The sequence below is a fragment of the Alosa sapidissima genome, chromosome 4, assembly GCF_018492685.1.
Source record: "Alosa sapidissima isolate fAloSap1 chromosome 4, fAloSap1.pri, whole genome shotgun sequence".
Classification (NCBI taxonomy): Eukaryota; Metazoa; Chordata; class Actinopteri; order Clupeiformes; family Clupeidae; genus Alosa; species Alosa sapidissima.
The window spans coordinates 23,952,237-23,972,927 of NC_055960.1; the positions used below are offsets into that span (position 1 = coordinate 23,952,237).

At 43.1% G+C, this 20,691-nt stretch overlaps 1 protein-coding gene across 3 annotated transcripts in view; it reads left to right on the plus strand.

The window, feature by feature from the left end:
• The first annotated feature begins 2,056 nt into the window (after positions 1 to 2,056).
• The window catches only part of iqsec1b (IQ motif and Sec7 domain ArfGEF 1b), a 179,633-nt gene continuing 160,998 nt past the window's right edge, over positions 2,057 to 20,691 (plus strand). For 2 of the 3 annotated variants that reach the window (XM_042089800.1, XM_042089801.1), the window contains exon 1: positions 2,057 to 2,649. In XM_042089800.1, the coding sequence (XP_041945734.1) occupies positions 2,366 to 2,649 (284 nt within the window). In that variant the 5' untranslated portion in view covers positions 2,057 to 2,365. The remainder of the gene's footprint in view (positions 2,650 to 20,691) is intronic. The other variant, XM_042089803.1, reaches the window with a different exon arrangement.

Consider the following 20,691-nt stretch of genomic DNA (forward strand, 5'->3'; position numbering starts at 1 on the left):
TCTATTTTCTCACTTTGTCCCTCTCACAAGGTAAAAGTTAGAAGGACTCAGTGAAAGTGAGGAGTTTAAAAATAGTCACCCGAACAGAGAGAGTTCTCTCTCTTGGGCCGCCGCTGCTGCACCTCGGACACCGTTTCTGTCATCTTGGCTTGGCTTTGAAGATCCCTCCATCTGTACGATCACAGAGGCTGAGGCGAATTATGCACATTATCTCTGGGCTCCTCTCCCTCATTAGGGCCCAGAGATGCCTATCTCCAGGAGGAGAGGTGCAGCGCAGCGCACGAGGACAGGTTGCCGGTGTCATGTCATACACAGAACTCCGGTGCTTGTGTGTGTGTGTGTGTGTGTGTACAGTATGTGTATGTATGAGTGTATGTGTGAGTGTGTGTGTGTGTGTCTGTGTGTAGGCCCATGTGTGACTATGTGTGGAGTGGACACACATATGTATGTAAAGTATGAGTGTTTTTTTTATGTGTGTGTGTGTGTGTGTGTGTGTCTGTGTAGGCCTATGTGTGTCTATTTGACAACGTATGTGTGTTTTTTATGTGTGTGTGTGTGTGTGTGTGTGTGTCTCTGTGTAGGCCTATGTGTGTCTATTTGACAACGTATGTGTGTTTTTATATGTGTGTGTGTGTGTAGGCCTATGTGTGTCTATTTGACAATGTATGTGTGATTTTTATGTGTGTGTGTGTGTGTGTGTGTGTGTGTGCGTGTGCGTGTGTGTGTGTGTTTGTGTGTGTGAGTGTGTGTGCATTTGACGTACTAACATAGCAAAACTGTACAGGAACTGCTATCCATGTCACACACAGAGAGCCAATGAAGTCCAAACATCCCTAGAGATCATGCCCTCTTACAAATATATGGAAATGACAACAGCTGCTGCAACAACAATAACAATTCGGATTTGCTTTCCCCCTTGATATCCAGATACATTTAAATCAGTGGACCTCTAATGGCCCCAAGTTGCCATATCTAAACTTCACCACCAGAGGACACTATTCTTTAAGGGGCATGAAGGAGACAGAGAGAGAGAGAGAGAGAGAGAGAGAGAGAGAGAGATAGAGAGAGGGAGAGAGAGAGAGAGAGAGAGAGATAAACAGATGCATCAGGGACTTCTCACTCTCATACAAATGAGTTTCATTTACATGGCAGAACGTGAAAAATCATTACATCTGTGAATGGGAATAAATTATTTCATTAAATCTGTTGTGGCAAGACGCACATTCATTCCCTGTGTCTCAAGTGGCGCACAATATTTAATAGTCTTGTGCAATTAGGAGAGAGTGATTTGAGACGTCACCATTTTCCAGACCTCTCCAGCACTAGGATGATAGACTACAGATGCTTCCTCTGTGTAGATTCAGTGACTGGATCACTCTGAGGACAAGAGAAGGGGGGAGTTCAGTTTCAGTTAGAAGCACATCAGCACTTCACCATCATTTGCTTTCATAACCACAGTTAAAATGACTCTTTCTGGAACTATTTACAGATTAGAGTTTACAGATGCTCTTTATCTGTGTTATGTGTCTGTATGTATGTATGCACGCGTGCAAACTTGTTTGTGTGCATATGCCTGTTTTGAGTAATGTGTGAGGAGAACTAAGATTGTATTTTATATAAGTCAGACTAATTTGGTTGCTTAAATGTCTTGGTGTCTTTTTTCAGATGTCTGCCACGTTACCTTGTTCTACCATAGCATCTTTCATGCAGGCTGTCAAGTGTGAAGTGATTGTAGCTATCAGTGCATACAGTATGCTTAGTATTCAGACATCCCAGACAGAATGAGAATGGTGCTTGAATATCATGACTCCCATGGAGACTAGATCTGTTTCCCGCGCGCGCTCGTGTGTGTGTGTGAGAGAGAGAGAGAGTCCATAAACCAAACGACAGTTTGCATTACATAAAGCGCTTAGTTTTGACAGACTGTTCTAATTGGTCAGGGGGTGGGTCATGGGTCAGGTGGGCATACCTGTTGAATGAACTGGAGCTGGTCAGCTGGGATGGCCAACAACATCGTAAAAATCTAATACACTCTTTATATTATTTATGATGCATACGTATCAGCCTTCGGTAGCAATGAAATGTGATCGTGGAATGACAAATAAATGTACTATATAAATGTAGCATGCGTGATGTAGTGAGTGCCACGAAAGGGTTAATTTGATTTCCCATCCACGGTGTGGTGTACGGAGGTTAGTTATTGTGGTGCAGAGCCTCTGGACGGCGCGCTGCTGCTCACAAACGCCAACTTCTTTACTTGCTCATTCACCACTAAACAAAAACAATGGCGGAGCTAAGGAAGCGTACCGACTTAGAATTTGACGGTACCCGGTCGTAGAAGCAATTGAGCGGGAAGAATTAGCCCATGGACGGGCAACAGTCATATCACGAAATGGAAAATCCGACCGAAAACCCCAGCAAGGCGGCGGAATACCTGAAAGAGCTGAATAAAATAATCGAAACACAACAGGAGTTGTTAGAGACGCAAAAGATTCGGATTGAGGAGCTTGAGCAGCAAGTCACCGATCTTTGCAAAGAAAATACTTGTTTGAAGGACCAGCACCAGAGACACCTGGCCACCTGCAGACTGCAACAGAGTAACAGCCACCCCACGCTGGGAGCGATAAAAGAAAATGTTATACAGGAAAAGTAAGTCCTCGCTCATGCTCAATATGACAGTATCGTAAGGTTTTTCTGTGAGGTTATTTCTCCAGTTACCTATGCTATTCTCTTTCAAGTTTGTGTAGCCTTATTTTCGCGCTGACGTATTTCGAAAAATTACACAGACTGACTGGTAGTTCTATAAAGCTCGTGGGGTGGTACGATGCAAACAATTGTTGTGACGGGGCAACATTCAGTTCCATTTAATTAAGTAATTGTCAACAAATTTGCGTTGCCTAAACTCAACTAAACTCTATTTAATGATCAGATGAATCAGAATAGAACATTACGGTTGGTGAATGAGATCGGATCAGCCCATCAATACGTAGTGAGACAGGCTCAAATCTGTACCAAGTAGCTTACAGTAGATTGCGTAAAGGCGAAGAGAGTGTAACGGTCACTGCCAGGGTTTACGCTCCTCGGTCGACTGCTTTGTGCGTAACCATCTCCATATCCATAGGCTATGCTGTCAGAAGAATTCAGCGATAGTGACCATAGACGAAACAGTGTGTCTGCCATTCCTTAATGGGCGCGTACGCACATGGGTATTCTTGTGTTCCTTCAAAGAGGATAAGGTGAAAGTCATATTAGATAAGACAAAGTGTAGTTCCCTGGGCATTACAATTATCATTTCATACAGAGAAAAATACCTTAAGTGCCAATCATTATGCCAAGCTGTGGAACCTGCGTACATCAGTTGTATAGGCTTATTCATTTGTGATTTTTACAGGGTGGGGAGCGCTAGTTATCCACTGCTATTTGTAGCCTACTGTACAAAGGATTTATCTGTTTAATATTTCAGTGATTCCAGAAGTGTTGTTTCGAATGTAGCCTATATTTCCCCAATATTAGAACATTTTTTTCACGCGCTGTTCTGTCTGTCATGTCATTGCGCACCCCAGTTCACCACGTTTCTTGACTTTGAGTGTATATCACATCCCACCCAATGAGAATGCGTGAGCATGCGGTTTTGTTCAAATGTACAAATCAAGCAGTTCGTACAAGTCACTAGTATCCAACACTAAACATTTTAGTGGTGGAGTTAGTCTAGCAGACATCCTCTTTTTCGCAACCCCCCCTTAATCGCCTTCGCTGAAACGCCCTCGCCACCAGCGAGATCTGAAACACATTAATCTGTTATTATTTGATTATATATAGATAATCATGATAATGCCTCCTTTTCCATCAGACCTTTCTCCCGTGCTCGGCTGCCAGTATTAGTCTTTTAAATGGATTTATTGCAGACACTTATTAATCCAGGATATTTATGGAATACAGCTTCAGTGTAAGCTTTTAGCAGCACTGGTGTAGTACAGAGCATACATTTGATTGTGGCCAACTGGATGCTGCCCTCCTCCCCAAAGCACTCTGTGGTCAGTGCCATGCCAAATGCACTTCTGATACTGTACATTTTCATTGTAACATCGTGTGGATTATTGGCTATTCCATCAGTGTAATTCACATCTGAGTGTTTCTTCCATATCTCCCTGTTGTGACACAGTGAAATGGTGACCAGTTGTGTAAAACACTTCTGATTTGCAGTCTTCCTACAAAACACCCAAAATGTAATACCTTTCCTCTACATTCAGACACATCAGATACAGTGGGTGGCATTATCAGTGCCAATCACTCTTTCAGGTATTCTCTCAGGGTTCAGTAGTTTAACTACTTAATATATAAGCAAACCGGTTGAAATCAGAAAGTAGACAAAACTGAAAGGGTAAATAGAAACAAGCAAGCTGTTCTTTCTCACTTGTTCATAACAATCTACTTATGATCAAACATCTAATTAATCAAAGCAATTCAAATTATCTCAGATATGAATGCATTTAAAAGCACATGGGCTGGGCCTGGCCAATCAAATAAAATCTGTGGTATTCTTAGTTTCACCTAGATGCAGGGTTGTCCCTGAGGTACAAACGTCCTCTTATCAGCCATTACATTAACTTCCTTATTAAGGTCTATGTTTCATGAAGTGAAACTGTGTACTTCTTCATTTCTTGCAGACTCAGCATCTATTGAAACACAGTGCTGTTGAGTAAAGCATATCCGTACAGTAGAGAACAGTTTTGACTGTATGGGAATGCCTGTGATATTTCCTTGACTTGTGGTGATATTGGCATGACCTGTCAAAGGCTCAACCTACCATCTGTTTTTGATAACTTGACCTGGCACCTGAACTGATGTGTCAGTGTGTGTTTTTATCTCTGTCTTTTCTCAGAATCAGCTACTCTCTCTCAGAGAGAGAGAGAGAGAGAGAGAGAGAGAGAGAGAGAGAGAAATGACTGCTTTCGATTCGTATGCTTTACGTTCTAGAAGGGTATGATGGAGAGGAAGTCCCAGGTGTGTTCCAGAGAGTGAATGAATGACACAGCAGCTGAATGTGTGCCGAAACTGGCCCCGGTCCGTTCCAGAGTAGGGCCAGATCTATCGGCACCCGCCAGCCATCAGCACCTGACCTCTCAGGTGTGAGGCGTGTGGGCGTCCGAGTGTGGAATGCCTATGGGAAGTTGTTGTCATGAAGTTGGCACAGAAATGATGAAATGCTGCCTCATGCTTAGAAATAAAAGCATTCACTTTCTCATGAGTGCATAAAGCACTTTAAAAATGTTGATCCGGTATCAGATGTTGTCTCTTATGTAACGATTTGATAGCGACACACACAGTTGTCCAATCAAAAGGTTTATTAGCTGAGAACGAGAGCAGGGACATAGACCAAGACACCATTACATAGGAAACACAAGGGAAGTAAAAAAAAAAAAAGCACGATACACGAACAGGGTAGTCACATACAATACACCGGGCAAAACACATGAGGTACAACGTAAAGAAAGACTACACAAGCTGACACATACATGACACGGAAAACGCAATTACACTAACTAAAACCGACATTACACAAACCAGCATTCACACACATTGCATTCTGGGAGGCTAGCACTCAGTCCAAAAGACACCGACGTTACACTTAGTTAACTGAATGTGTAGTAATGTGGTGGGAGGACACTGGCATTACATCACTTGTAAAGGGCTGGCCTGAGGTTGTTAAGGCACATACTGTAATTATACATCTTTAAGTATTGGACTCTAATGGGCATTTAAAAGCACTTTCAATATCTCAAAAGGGTTCTTGTTCAGCCATCATTTACAGTTTGTGAAAGTGATAGTTTTGAGATAGCTAGCTACACAGTGTCTTGCTGAAGAGAGCTCAAATGTTATGCATTGTTGCCTTTGTTTGATGGTATGACAGTCATTCCATTTATAGCTTGTTAGGGGAAGAGGGACACATTCTTGAATCGACTATAGTGCTATTTTTGTTGTGCTCTGGCATCCAAAGTTTATATTTGAACAAAGATTTGTGTCAAGCTCTCTTCTAACTAGAGCAGGGACAAAGTGGTATGGGACAAGAAGGAAGAGACAATTGTGTGTGTTTGCTTTTGATGTGCCTTCCTTCCTGATAGCAGACCATGCCTCTTGAGGGATGTGCCCAAGTCATAACAGTTATAAGTTGCCTTTGAGGATCTCACTGCTCCAAACAGACTTCTTGCCAACTGATATAAACTGTGCTGCAAAGGCCTTCATAACTTCTGCACTAAACCTGCAGTGTTTAAAGTTGGGGTTGGGTGGGTGCTGCTGCTGGTGGAGGGGAGAGGAGTGGAATAAATTTGATTGTCACTTAGGTATTCTGTTCAATCACGCACCACCCTGTGGTGTGCCTGGCCTGGTGGAGCTGAAGCTGTGGAGGAGGCTTGCGGGGGCCCTTGCTGTGCTGCGACTGACTGCCGCCTCTCATGTTCCTGCGCGTACGAGTTTGCCACGTCAGCTCCTGCGCTTGTGTTACTGCTGACCACAGCGAGCTGGCAATCCCGGGCCTTGGCTCGAAAAGGCTGCCCCGGCCAGCCGGCGGGCTAAGATAGCTGCTGGCAGTCGCAGCGGACCTGTCCCCAGTCCGGCCCGGACCCGCAAGTTTTGCCCCAGGTTGGGGCCAGATGCACTCTGGAGTCGCCCATCGTCTGGTGAGAGGGAGCTCCCATGCATATCAATGATGTGGGTGGGAAGGTTACGACGCGAGGGGACCGTAAAAAGCTAAACGGAGCTGTCTAGCGTCACCTTGTTAGTCGTGGGACTGCTATGGCGTTGTCATAAAGTTGAAGGCTGATTCTCTCATGGGAGAGTTTATCAAAGGATAACCTCCGTTGTGTCCTCTGTCTCAGCTGTCACACGGAAGCGCTTGCTCTAACAGGCGCCTATATTTGTTGTGGGAGAGGCGGCATTATACCCGCACACAATGTAATTATGCTTTTGTGTTTTTGTTCCCTTGCAGAACAGGCCTACAGGGAAATGGAAGGGGCAAATATCATCCTTTATATTGAAAACAGCGTGAGGTTTGCCCTCAAATGTGCAAGCTCTCCTGTATAATAAATACAGTGTCATCTTCATTCATGTCAGCTGCTATGCAATTTGAGAGGCTTGAAATTTTTCTCGTTCAGGTTGGGCAACCTGCCACTCGGACTTTCTGAGCAAGGCATTCTGCAACTTTCAGAATGCCGGGTAATTAACTGTATGAATAAGAATGTGTTGTGTTGCCCTGGGCTAGAACACTGTGGACAGCTTGTGACATAAAAGAGAGAGAGATGGAGTGAAGTGAAGTGTCAGAGAAAGCCTTTGGGTGGTCCTGTTCACTAGAGAGAGAGAGAGAGATATGGAGAGAGTGAAGGAAAGAGGGATATACAGAGAAACACAGAAAGAGCGTAAACAGATGTTAGGAGCATTCTTAAGCAATGAAATATTGATGGTCACAGGAACTCTTTAAAGATCTCCTCTCGTAAGCATATACAATTTGACACTCTACACCTTGTCACATGTTTGATGTGATGTTTTCTCTTTTCATCTATTGTTAATCTACACCGTTGCTTTTGGGTGCAGTGGTTATCAGGAGCACTCATGGATTTTACTTATTATGTCCTCATCACATCTTTTGATTTGGCCCTTTCTCTTTATATTTTCATTTGGCATTTTAGGCAGTAGACGGGTCGTGCCTTGAATGCTTGACTGTGCTTTCTTTTAACTTCTTTTCTGGCTGTGTGGGATAGTGGTAGTGGCATAACATATTTATATAATACAACCAGGTAGATCCCTGAAACAGAATGCTCTTTAACACATATTGACTTTTACATTAGCACATTAACTGCTTTCTTTGAAGTGATAACCCAATTGAAATTGTTCTGAGACAACATTTTCCCATCCTCTGTGGACATTTCCTTCAGATTTCAATGCACATACCCTCAAGCATGCTGTTATGTGTCCCATATAAACTAGGATTCGGTGGTAAGTTGGCTTTCATTATAGATCATCTTGTAGGAATGAACCATAGGATCATTTGTTGTGGATGTCGTAGAACATTCACCACATCTGTAAACTTTTTATTTAGCATTTTATTTCCTCCCATTGAGATAAAAAAAGAAAATCTTCTCAGGAATTTTGATATTGGGACATTTGTCGAATGCCATATGCATTCATTCAAGCTTTGCAGTGCATTCAGTTTTGTCATAATCATGTGAATGACTTTGCTGATTGCTTTTGTAGCATGGCTTAGTCTGTTTTCAGTAGCAAGTGAATTGCAGATATGAGGGCAAAGGAAATAAAACAGTAGAATGATGAATATGAAAAATGAAATATCATCACCAGTTTCTTTTTTAAATAATAAAAAAGCCTAATCTAATCTTTTCAGAATGAATGAAACACAGGCAAGCAATATGTCTCCTTCTGTTACTGTGCATTATTAAAAATGTGTTTATCTCTATAAAGAGACACATGAATGGCTACTGCTTTTCCTTACCAAACTAACCAATGGCTCAACCGAACATGCAACACAACACTCATGCAGTACTATATTTGCTGGGATTATCATTGATGCATTGAGTCTGTACACAATTCTACATATTCATGCTGCATTAAAAACAGGGTGGGTGTATTTATTTACAGAGCATTTTAGGACGTGCGTCATCAGGCCTTTGGCTTTCATTTGTAAAAAGGGTGATAACACTGTCCGGATCTTATCAGCAGTGCAAATGGAGGCCATCTATCATGAGGCCATTGCTCAGCGGTGTCCTGCTCAGTGGGGAAAGGCTTCCTAACGGGAGCGCTATCCGTTACTCTGACGAGAGAGAGAGAGAAAGAGTGAGAGAGGGAGAGAGAGAGAGAGAATTGGGAATTATCCCAGAAGAAACAGCCTTCCACATAGTTGTTCCCCCCTCTCTGACTTGGACAATCCCAATTAGTCTTCTCTGTAATGACATTCCTCGGGAAAATGAGTGCCAGATTACAAAAAAAAAACACAGAGACTTCAATTGGCAAAGCCATGGGCCAGTTCTGTTTGATTAAGTGTAATCTACTCTTTAGTTAAGTGTTAAATACAAATTAAGATATTTGAAGAAAGAGGCCTTGTTGCCAGTCTTTGAGTCCTTATAATTGTCCTCTAAAGGACTTTGTCAATACATTCAACACTGTATATACTCTTTGCCAATAGTATAGCGAGCAAGATGGCGGAGAATCCGAAGGCCAGAGCTAACCTTGAATGATCACAGTCTTTCAAGGCACGTGGGACCTAATTGACTGATTGATCTTTCACCATTGACTCTGGAGCCCAGCGAGTGGCTATTAGTCACCAAAGGCCACTACCACGCTCCCGGACCCTGATGGAGCTGGTCCTTTATTGGTTTCTGTCTGACGGATCCTAGCTGAGAAAACGGCCCGTGAGATGCCACAATGAGTGATGCTTATTGGAGTTTGAAACCACTGCTCGTCTGTGGACCTTGAGAGAGCCATGCCATGCCACGCCACGCCACGCCACGCCACGCCACACCACACCGGGCTGAGTAATGGGAGTCACTGGGCGCACTGGGCAGGCGTGGAGAAGAACGGACTGCAGCCCATGCAGTGGAAGGGGGGGGGGGGGGGGGGGTGTTTGGATCGAGAGCAGCACGCTTTCAGTCTTTTTTTTTTCTTCAGAGGGAGTAAGCTGGCTGCTATCAAAATGTCACCCCGGTTGATGGTGTGTGCTATGGTATTTGGAGTTATGACTTTCTATTTGCTTGCTGAAATGACTTGAAGATAATGGGGGGGAAAAACACATTTTTGATTCTATTACTGTGTTGTTGACAGGACCAACCATTTGAGGCTAATTAGCATTTATCTACAAGATAGAGCCCCAGTGCTTATTGACTTACAGCACATTGTAAGGGAATGGGTTGTTTATTCTGGAAATGGCCTTTATGACTTGTGTCTCGATGATATCAGTTGTTTTCATTAAGCCTCCTACTGGTTGTGTAATTCTATCTTGCGGGGTCACCTGGAAGCCCTTATCATGCTAGTACTGATCCTGTTGCACCGTGAGTTGTTGGTTGTTGTCTCCATTTTGCCTTGAGGGTGGCTGTTTGTAACCATATTTAAAATGATACTAAAGCATATAAATGATCCAATTATTTCAGTTCAGTTCATTTCCTTTAAATGATTAAGTACATTTTTAATACCAACTTTCTCTATAGCATCTTTTGCATATTATTATTATTATTATTATTGTTATTATCATACAGATTGAAAGAATAATTTTATTTTACTTCTTTGTATTTGAGAGGAATCTGTGTACAAAATACATCAAGGATTATGCTGTCCAAGGAAGGGTTCTTGTCATCTTCTAACTTATCCCGCTGTAGAACTGCAGGTTTTATGAGCTTCAACTAAAATTTCAAGCTCGTCAAAAAAACATTGGAATGTCCGCCAGCTTGGTTCAAATGACATCCACTTCATATGTGATTAATAATTTGAAGTCAACAGTCGATCTGGACATGGGCTGTCATGTGTCAGACTGGAAATTAGCTTTTAAAGGACCTGTAGAGAGACCCTTGGAAGGTTCTAGATTGCAGATTGTTTCTAAGAGAGCACTAGCAAGTGGCAGGACTGAGGATATGCTAGACTCATGAATCATGAGCTGCCCCCTCCCCCCGTTATCTTCAGTAGAGCTGGAGATGATTGCAGTGTGAGGGGAAAAAAGTGTGGCTCATCATTTCTGTGAATGACGGCTCATAGCCACCCCTACACGGCTGGGTGTTGTAGCCACGCTGAGTCGACTCTCACAGCTGCAGGAGTTTAATTCCCGCCGACGTGAAATGTTTCATTGAGATGGGAGGTGAGAACGACAGGTTACACTTCATAATGGAGGTGGACCCATTCATGCCATATTCAGCTGTCACTGCCAGAGAAGTTGTGCAGGCGCTGCCAAAACAATAAAAAGCTCAAAGTCTCGAATAGACCGAACAAGCAGCCCTAGCATCCATAACTACAACAACTGCCATCCTCTCCCCATCTCTCTCTCTCTCTCTCTCTCTCTCTCTCTCTCTCTCTCTCTCTCTCTCTCTCTCTCTCTCTCTCTCTCTCTCTCTCTCTCTCTCTCTCTGATCCCTGATCCCTGCATGGTATTCCTGGAAAAAATGACGGCTGTTGTGTATCCTGTGCTTGTCAGTACACGGGCGGAAGGCTCCAATATCCAGGTTAGGTGGTTTATTTTATTATTTTTTTATTTTATTTTGAGCCATATCCACACTAATAGAGGGTGTTTCATAAACGCTGACCCATCTGATGGCGAGGAGAGCGTAATGGCTTACGGCTCAACAGACGCTGCTTGCTGACTGACTCCTGCCCTTCATTTCGTCGTGGCATTTGCTCATTTGTCGGAGCCGAGACCTGGCCGGATCAAAGCAGGGGCTACACTCATTCTTCACCAAACACATCCCACCCTTACCTCCCTACCCGAGCCCCACCGCTGGGTAAGAGGGGAGCTCAATTTCCAGGGCGGTCCTGGGGGGTGCAGACATGGTAACAGATTCATCTGCCAGTGATGGGGTAGACATTTCGGTAAATACCAAACATCATTACTCGTGCCTGGCAAGACGGGGGGCTATTTCTCTTTTGCTTGATGGAGAAAACATCATTTGTGTACATCATCCGTAAACTATCATCCATACAAACTGTCTCAATTTTCAGTTTGCCACAGATGTCCATGCTTTTGACTGCATTTGTCTGTGCAGTCAGAACATTGACCTCTTATTAAACAATTATTTCTACCTGTCAGACCTGTCTTTTACCTTTTATTACTTGTTTTACCTGGAGTATACTCAAAAATCCAAGATTGCTGAAGACAATTTGAACTATATTGGTACACACATCAAGACAATTCCTTCCAAAGTCAGGAACAGTATGAGTGTATGCAGAGAAAGAAGATAAAGGGACATTGCAAAGTTTGCAAATAGTAGAGGAGATATTAAATGTGCAAGTTAGTCAAAGATGACAGGAGGTAGTATAGCAGTGGATTGGGTTATACACTTCATCATTTTTTGTTGCACCTACATTGTAATGGCAGAAATTCCCTTGAGAAAATCACTCTTTTCCTGCATATCATTTTTAGATTCATAGCATTTTGGACCATGCTCATAACTAAGATTGATGTACCCCCATACACTGACTGTACATCTCAGAGGAAGTCCAGGGGGAAGAAACGTCTAAACCTAATCCAGTATAGGGGGCCCAACTCTCTCTAGGTGACCGTTTCGTTTGAGGGCTGCTGCATCTCTCTTATGTGTCTGAGGAGCCCTGGGAAGTCTTGGCAGCCGCTCCCAATTTTACTGTTCAATTTGGCCTGATTACTTTTTGAAGCATCTGATGGTGGAGTTGCATGGCCAGGAAGGGGGAGGGCAAGGAGATTAAATGGTGCACTTATGAGTATTCCCTGAATTACAGTGGCCTGCCTGGTCAGTGTGATCAGACCCCCCCCCCCCCCCCATGTCCGGTCTGGCAGTTTGGAACATGACGGGAAGGACTGTGGGTAGTCAGTGTGAGTAGGGGTGGAGAGGGAGAGAGAGAGGAAGAGAACGAGAACAAACAGAGGCCCTGGGGGCTTGCTGAGACACTACAGAGTGGAGGTGTTGTGTCACCTGTTCTTCCTCAGGGTACAGGATTTCACAGTCACTCAGAAAGGGTTGTATGAGTGTATGAATCAGAACATTGTATACTGCCTATCAAAATCTCATGGAAAAGCTATTATAATTTAATACATTGGTATATGATTAATGTGGAGTTTACGACAGTGTTATATATATTTTCTGAATTATATATATAAATAGTTTTAAAGGAAATGCTGGTTGCCTGGATACTTGTCATTTTCTTCAGTCTTCTGATACAGGACTCTTATTTTCTGGAAATGCTCAACGAACATGGCTCCTTTAATGATGAAGCTTTTTTCTTTGTTACTCTGTAAATCAGAAATAATCCTCATAAACTTAAAACCTCTTTAGGTGTTAGACCGGTATTACTGTTACATGATGGATTTTAGTAGAAAGTAGAAAATACCCTGACTGTGCCTAATGCCACCTTCTTCAAAGACAGAGACTCTAGTATTCTCTTGCCTGCAATCATTACCTGCCTTTGTAGTCTACATTGATCACCCTTGGATGTGCATTTTGCCATCAGCCTAATGACATAAGAAAAATCTCATTGGCTCCCTAATTGGGCCAATCACGTGATGTCTGCATGCTCATCAATGAAGAGCCTAACACAGAGAGCCTCTTTGATCTCGTCCACAGGCCTGAGACCAGGTTATAGCAGGTCATTTGATATTGTTAGATGCTTTAAAACACTCAGAAAGATCTTCAGATGTGTCCCAGTAATACATGCAAATAAATAAATAGTAGAATGTTTGTTTTCCCAACAGCCATTCATCGGCATGGAAATCTTTGCATGTTTTGCATATGATGTGTGGTATGGATCTGGCACAACAACCAGCCACGTGACTATGTTTTCTTTCACAGAGACCAATTATCTGCATTAGAGTGGCTGTGACATGCTAAATTATTCATGTTGTATTGTAATAATGTGGACTGTTGAGCACTCAACCATTCCACCAACACCGGACTGTACATAACCAGCCTTTTGTCTTGTGACTCAATTCTTGTGAAGTGAATGAGGATTACTCTTCGGCAGAATACTTAAAAAGTATAAAGGCCTGATGTCATCCATTTTCTCCTTGAGGAAGTAAACGCTGTCAGCCTCTAAAAGCAGCCCCGAGCCGGAGAGATGAGTTTATTTATCAAGAGAACATCTGCAGCACTTAAGTGCATTTACTCAGTCAGTCAGTTCTCTCTCCCGAAAAATGCTCTGGATGTCTAAGGCCAGCTGCTCCTCTCTCTCTATCTCTATCTCTCTCTCTCTCTCTCTCTCTCTCTCTCTCTCTCTCTCTCTCTCTCTCTCTCTCTCTCTCTCTCTCGCTCTCTCTGACTTAAGTTTCAGTTGCTTAAACAACCTCTTTGAGTCATGAAAGTCTGAAACGCTAATTTTTGTTGAAAAAACGATGACAAACGTTGCCTGAAGCAATGCTAATGTGGAAGGGGGAGCGGCACGCCCACTGGTCTTGTTTGAAATCGAATGCATAAATGAAAGCTCCCAAAGCCTTCGCCGGCTGTCCAATGAGAGGATGAGTGGGGCTGGTGATTCACTGCCTCAATGACTTCTCCGCCGTGGTTCCCTCACCAGTTAGACTCGGTTCGACAAAGTGTCATGGCCCGGCTATTTTGACACGATAGCCACTAAAATGGAAATGGACAGTTCTGTTGTCACTAAGCTCATTTGTCCAATTTAAATTCATATTTTTTACAGCAAATTATCTTCCATCAGGAACCCAAGAGTAGACCATTATCTGTCGGGCCTAATTCAGATTGGCCTTTAAACATAATAAGCTGCTGTATTTTATTCCGATATCACACATTTGTAGTAATTGCAGCTGGATCCTTATCTGAAGGATCAGATTTTGCTGGTAGAGCAAGGTGCTAAAAACTCAAGCTAATGGATTTGGTTGTCAGGGAGGGCATGCACATACTGACTAAATTTACCTTGATGTGTCCGATTGCATTAAACAAGCTTAATAAATGGAATTAACTGTACCCAACATCCATGGTATGTGGACTCGTCTACATCCACACGCTAAGCCCTACTCAACCTATTCCTGTTTACTTTGAAATCTCTGTTTTTTTGGCCTTTCCAGCGGCAGCACCATTCATTTGGATGCAGTGTGGACGCCAGAACTTCCTGGCATTCTAATGTTGACATTTACCTCCTGATGTGCATTCTGTGTCATCTGCAAATACAAATGTCAGTGGGAACACAGTTTTAGTAATAGGGAGGCATGTAGACTACCGTATGTTTGTGTGTCTGTGTCTATGGGCTGTAGGCAAGTTGGTATTTCTATGTTGGTATAAATGTTGCTCTTTAGATCCACTAAGGGGGGTGGGGGGATGAGATTAGATAATGACAGTAAAATAATGAAGTTGCTCTTTGGCATGAGGTGAGACTGTGTCAGTCGGAAGGCCACCTCGGGTGCCAGAAGCACGGGGGGAACTGGTGTTCGAGGGCCAAGTGGAGAGGACCACAGGTGGGCAGGGCCTGTCTAGCGTCAGGTCAGCGGGCATCGAGATCAAAACACCCACCCAACCCAACCTGCTGGGGGCGTCTTAATTAGTCCACCATATGAAAGGCCTCCACTCCACTCCTTTCCTCTCATCTGTTCGCTCTCTTGCTCGGCTGAAAGTCATTTGAAAAGCACTCATGCTGTTCTGTCTCTCTCTCTCTGTTTCTCTCTCTCACTCTTTCTCACTCACACACACATGCACACAGTAGACTCCGCTTTTGGTAATTAGCACTGTGATTAATGAGGATAATTTGAATTTATGTAACAGGTTAACTAGACACAACGTATGATGTAGCACCCTGGGGGAAGGGGATGGAGGGGGCTCTTTCATAGGGCCATCAGACGTTTGGGATGATGAATGCAGTTCTACGCTGGGCGGCTGGTCTGGATTGTAAACACAGACCTACATACTGATCTCCATTGTCTTGCTCGACCAGAGCTACTGATGGCTTTTGCATCGCCAGTTTTCCAATTCATTATTAGTAATCATGCATCAGTATATTTTAGAGGCCCTTCATCTAGTGAGAGTATTTCTAAGAGGAATATCTGATGGTTGACATGTCTCCTCAAGCATAGATCTGCATAGCTAAATGCTTCGCGGTATTAAAATAGTGTGTGGCAATTATGCATTATTTATGAGCGATGCCTACCATTTTTGGGCGTTCTCTAGGAAGCGTGCCTTAATGTCGCATTATGAGTTGTGACCTGTCATGGCCGGTGATCTGGGCTCACATTAATCAATCTGTTTCCATTTGTGCAAGTGGAGAGCCACGGTCGACAGGCTAGCCCCTTTTTCTTTTTTTTTTCACCGAGTCATCGCTTTAATGCTCAGCCGTAATGGTGGGCCTTTCATCAAATCCCTTCCCCCGAGTGGCACTGGGAACATGCTCATGTATTAGGCCACCGGTGCCTCTACACATATTCTGTTTTGGGTTCTCAGATCTCGGGAGCTTTTGTCTGCGCTCCCCTCCATTATCGTCAGCGCAGACATCAAACCGTCGAAAACTAGCCGCTTAATGTTTTAATCTTCTCCCTTTACTTGAGGGGTTAATCCCATTATAGAGTGGAAGGTGTAATGGCTAATCATGGCGAGAGGTACAAGATAATTAGCAACAGCACATTCTCCGCAGCCAATGCTCTGAATGGTCTGTAGTGTAAGCAGTGTACATGTATTGTGGTGGTGTTCAACATTTTTAATCTTTTAACATATTTAAAATGCAAATATGTGTAAGATGCACTTCATCTATGGTCTTGAGCTGATGAAAACATATATGTAGAATGCAAGGAGCTGTTTTGTTATCGCTGCACGAACAGTGACGTTCTCCATGGGCTTCCCAGCTTGCTGGGAGTTGTTAGGCCACAGATGTTGGCTTCTGCATTGTGTCAGGCATGGGCCGCTAATCCCTCAGCTTGTCCCGAGAGAATCAGACGTGCCGCTTTTACCCAGGACCTGAACTGTGCTGAACCTTTAAGCGCCATCCTCCACTCTCGATTTAGGCCGCGGTTCCCAGGGTGAGGTAGGGTTGGAGAGGGTGATTATGTCATTGTCAACAGCTTTATGCCGGTTGCGTAATTCCTTCAGCCGTGCATACGTGGATATTACATTGCTCGCTGATAAACTAATGCCGCTATCTCCGAGCCCTCCGTGACTTTGAGCCGGAACTCGCACACTCATGTGCATGTAATATCTCCTAACCCAGGCCTTAAAATGAAGGAGATTTGGATATCAATTAATGGAAGTGTCATGGGAGGAGTATTGTAAGAGTCTTTAGTTTGTCTAAAGCGCTGCCAAATGGTGTGTTTGATTGAAGCGAAACATCAACAGTATCATCTGCATTTTCCATATTCCACGCTGATAAGTCAACACTGTTCTGTTTTCCCGCTCTCAGTGTCTGAACAAAAGCACATGAATAAATAAAGTGGTTATTTATTGATTTATTTATTTTTTTGTGTGTGCTTGCTCTCTATCTTTCCCTTTTCCTCTCCTTTCTCTCTCTCTTTCTCTCTGTTTGTCTTTTTCCGTTCCTCTTTTTCCTGCTCTCTCTATCTATTTCTCTATCACCCCGTCCCCTTTTCTCTCTATCTATTCCTCTTTGCTTTTCTCTCTCCCCCTATCTATCCTCCCTCCCTTTCTCTTCTTTCTTAATCTCTCTTTTTCTCTCTCTTTCCCTCCCTCTCTCTCTCTCTTTCCTGTCTCTCTCTCTGAACTGCGGTACTGAGCCAGGCTGGGCTGGATGCCTTATGCCCATGTGATTGATAATGCTCCTCATTACTTGTGCCATTTTATCTCTGCTTTCCCGCGGAAGGCCTCATGCAGCGGCTGTCTATCTGCCTGAAGCACCTACTAATGATTCGAAAGACACACACACACACACACACACACACACACACACAGTCACACACACAGGCACACTTACTCGCGTGCCCCACACATGCCACAACTGCTGCCAGAGTTGAGAGGCACCTTAAGCCAAGAGCAACACATGTACTGTATGTGTCTCACGGATGAGGAGAAAGAATTGTCAGAAAAACAATTAAATTACATATTTGATTATGTGTTGCATATAATTGCCAGCAATAATGCAGAATATGAGAACATGTTCGATTCATGACAACATGAACAATTTAACTTGTGGCAGTAGTTTTGACTATTTCCATAAGAAATTATTTCATGCTATATGAATACATTGACAAGCTTTACAGAGTAATGTTCTGCCAAATTATCTCCATAGCTTCAAAGAAAACAAATCTAGTCTCCATTACCTTCTATTTCTACCTAGACCAATCTTCCTCCCATATGCTGCAAAAAATGTGTGTTTGTGTGTTGACTTGCTCACATGCACACCGGCAAAAACGCTTGACTAGTTCACAGGGGAAAGAGGGTCATGTCCCTTGTTTACATTGATGTCCCAGAATATATCACCTGCTCTGACACCCTGTGCAGGGTTGAGGGGGCGGTGGTGGGGACAGGAAGTTGAGGGGGAAGTAAGGCCACAGCTGGGTCGTGGCTCCGCGGCGGGCCTGAATAACGGGAAGAGAGAGCACGTAGAGATAAGGTGACAGGAAACGGCTGGAGTGACCCCCCCCCCCTCCCCTCTCTCTCTCTCTCTCTCTCTGTCTCTCTCCCTCTCTCTTTTTTTTTCTGTGCTCTTTCTCTATTATCCACCTCTTTCTCTGTTTCCCTGTTGCTTTTTCTTTCTCTTTAGTTCTATTCTGTATTCCTTTTTCTCAATGTCTTTGTTTGGCTCTGTTTCTGATTATTGTACTCCGTCTCTCACTCCCCTTATCATGTAGCCATGAGGGACCCCAAGTGCTTTTCAAACAGCTGAAAAGGTCTTCCAATGGAATTATTTCTGTTCCAGAAGGATTTTGACATTTCATGCATTATTAAACTGCTTTTTACCTCTGACTTGGCAACTGTAGTTAGTCATTGAGATGTTTGCTAGAGAACACCCCCGAACACAGAGCTGAAATGTTGGCTAATAAAATCCCTGTCAAACACGTGTGCCCTGTCTCACTGCCAGATATGAGCTTGTGATTCATTTTTGGGAAATTTCCTTGTTGGAATTTGTGTTGCTAATCCTTTTAATATCCACACAGTGTATACCTGTGTGTGTGTGTGTGTGTGTGTGTGTTGGATGCGCTTATTTTACTATGTAGTTTGTCCCTTTGTCATTTTTCATCATCATACATTGTTGCCTTCATTTCTTGGTATTAAAAAGCATGAACAGTATTTCGACTTTTGGCCTTTTATAAAACATTGAGTTTCCAGCGGACCTATTCCAGACATACCCAGCCATCAGCCCAGTCAGTATATCGCTCAGAAGCATGTGATGTTGCTGTACTTATTTCCATTTTAGTGCTCTTCCTGTAAGGAATTTAGCCGCGCACCCGGATGTCGCTGTGACCGACTGTGTTTTCAGTTGAAGTTGAAATCAGTGTTTCATCTTGATACAATAAATTGTCAGAAGCGACCCTGTGATGGTTTAGCTTTGAACTCTGAAATAGATGGACCACCAGATGTAGTTTAGGGTGACCAATGTGCCAACTAATTTTCCTCCTTGACATCTTACTCCTTATGAGACTGCCTGTGAAAAAAAATGTTCTCACAACAGAGAAAGCAGGTCAGCATTTTCTTACCGCTATAACTTGGTGTGTGTGTGTGTGTGTGTGTGTGTGTGTGTGTGTGTGAGAGAGAGAAAGAGAGGCCTCCTTAGGACATAACTGACTGCCAAGTACATTTCCTTGTCCTTTTATTAATCCTGTGTTTGCCAAGAATCTCTTAATAAACTGATGATCAGCAACAGAAAGTGAAGCAGTCTCCTTACAGCGTTCAGTTAAGCAAGTTTTATATTGGAATTGTAAGTCAGTGGTCTTGCTGTGACACCAGTAGATCTATTTACCCTTATAGAACCTCTGCACATTCACATGTTTTTCTGACTTGCCTGACTTCACTCAAATGATCACATCATGTGCTTTCAGTAGAGAAGAAAAGAGAAGTAGAAAGTTACTGCCCAGGTGAAAATGTGCAGGTTAAATAGCTGCATTGGTAAACATTATTTCAGAGAGCATGGATCTTAAAGCAATCATATGGTTCGGTGTACACAACCAAATCAGTTGGTGTGTTCGATATCTTGCAGCATTGCACAAATCTAGCTGATCATCATGCATGTTTGTGTTGTAAGATTCAGCCAGATCTGCACGGTGGGGCAAGAAGTCGAATGTGCCCACTGATTTGACACTACTGGAATACAAAGTAAGGCAATGTGCTGACTTCAGAACTGTCCTTATTATAACCTGTCTGTACACTTTCAAAGTTTACAATACTTTTAGTTGTCTGTAGGGACCCTTTCCACACTACCAGCAAATTGTAAGGTTATTTTGAGCCTTGTCAGTGGTTTGAAAATGTATTAGATTTATTTTGATGTGGCTCCATGCTTGCTGCTAGCTCAAAACTCCTCTGATTAACACAATTTTGCTCCCAAACAAAAGTTTGAACTCCTTATCGTTCGTAAATAGACCTTAGGTTGTGCATACACCGAACCATTCCTTTAAGAAAACACTGTTTCTGGAAGCTCTGCCATTAATTGAGAATTCCAGAAGAGTAACTTGTACGATGGGTTATGTTTGTGAGAGGCCTATCTTGCCCACAGTAGGGACAGCTTGAGGTCATTAGTTAGTGGTTGGTTGATATTTCACAGCAAATGTCACTGACGTGTGATATGTTACAGAGTCTTAATAGCACATGTCCAAAGATTTACAGTGGATTAGTTACCACAATCTAAATATAAACCACAATCTAATTGGGATATTTCTTGATATTTGCAGAGGGTCCTAATAGCTTAGTGTAAAACAGATGGGTTGTAGTCTATGCTTAGGATAAAGGTTAGGTTATGTTGTGATTGGGAATGATTAGCCATAGCGATTAACCTTTTGCAATAATGTCATATGAAAATGAGGTGATCCTACTACATGTTTATAATGAGGTTTGTTAACCAAGTGGCGACATTCCATGC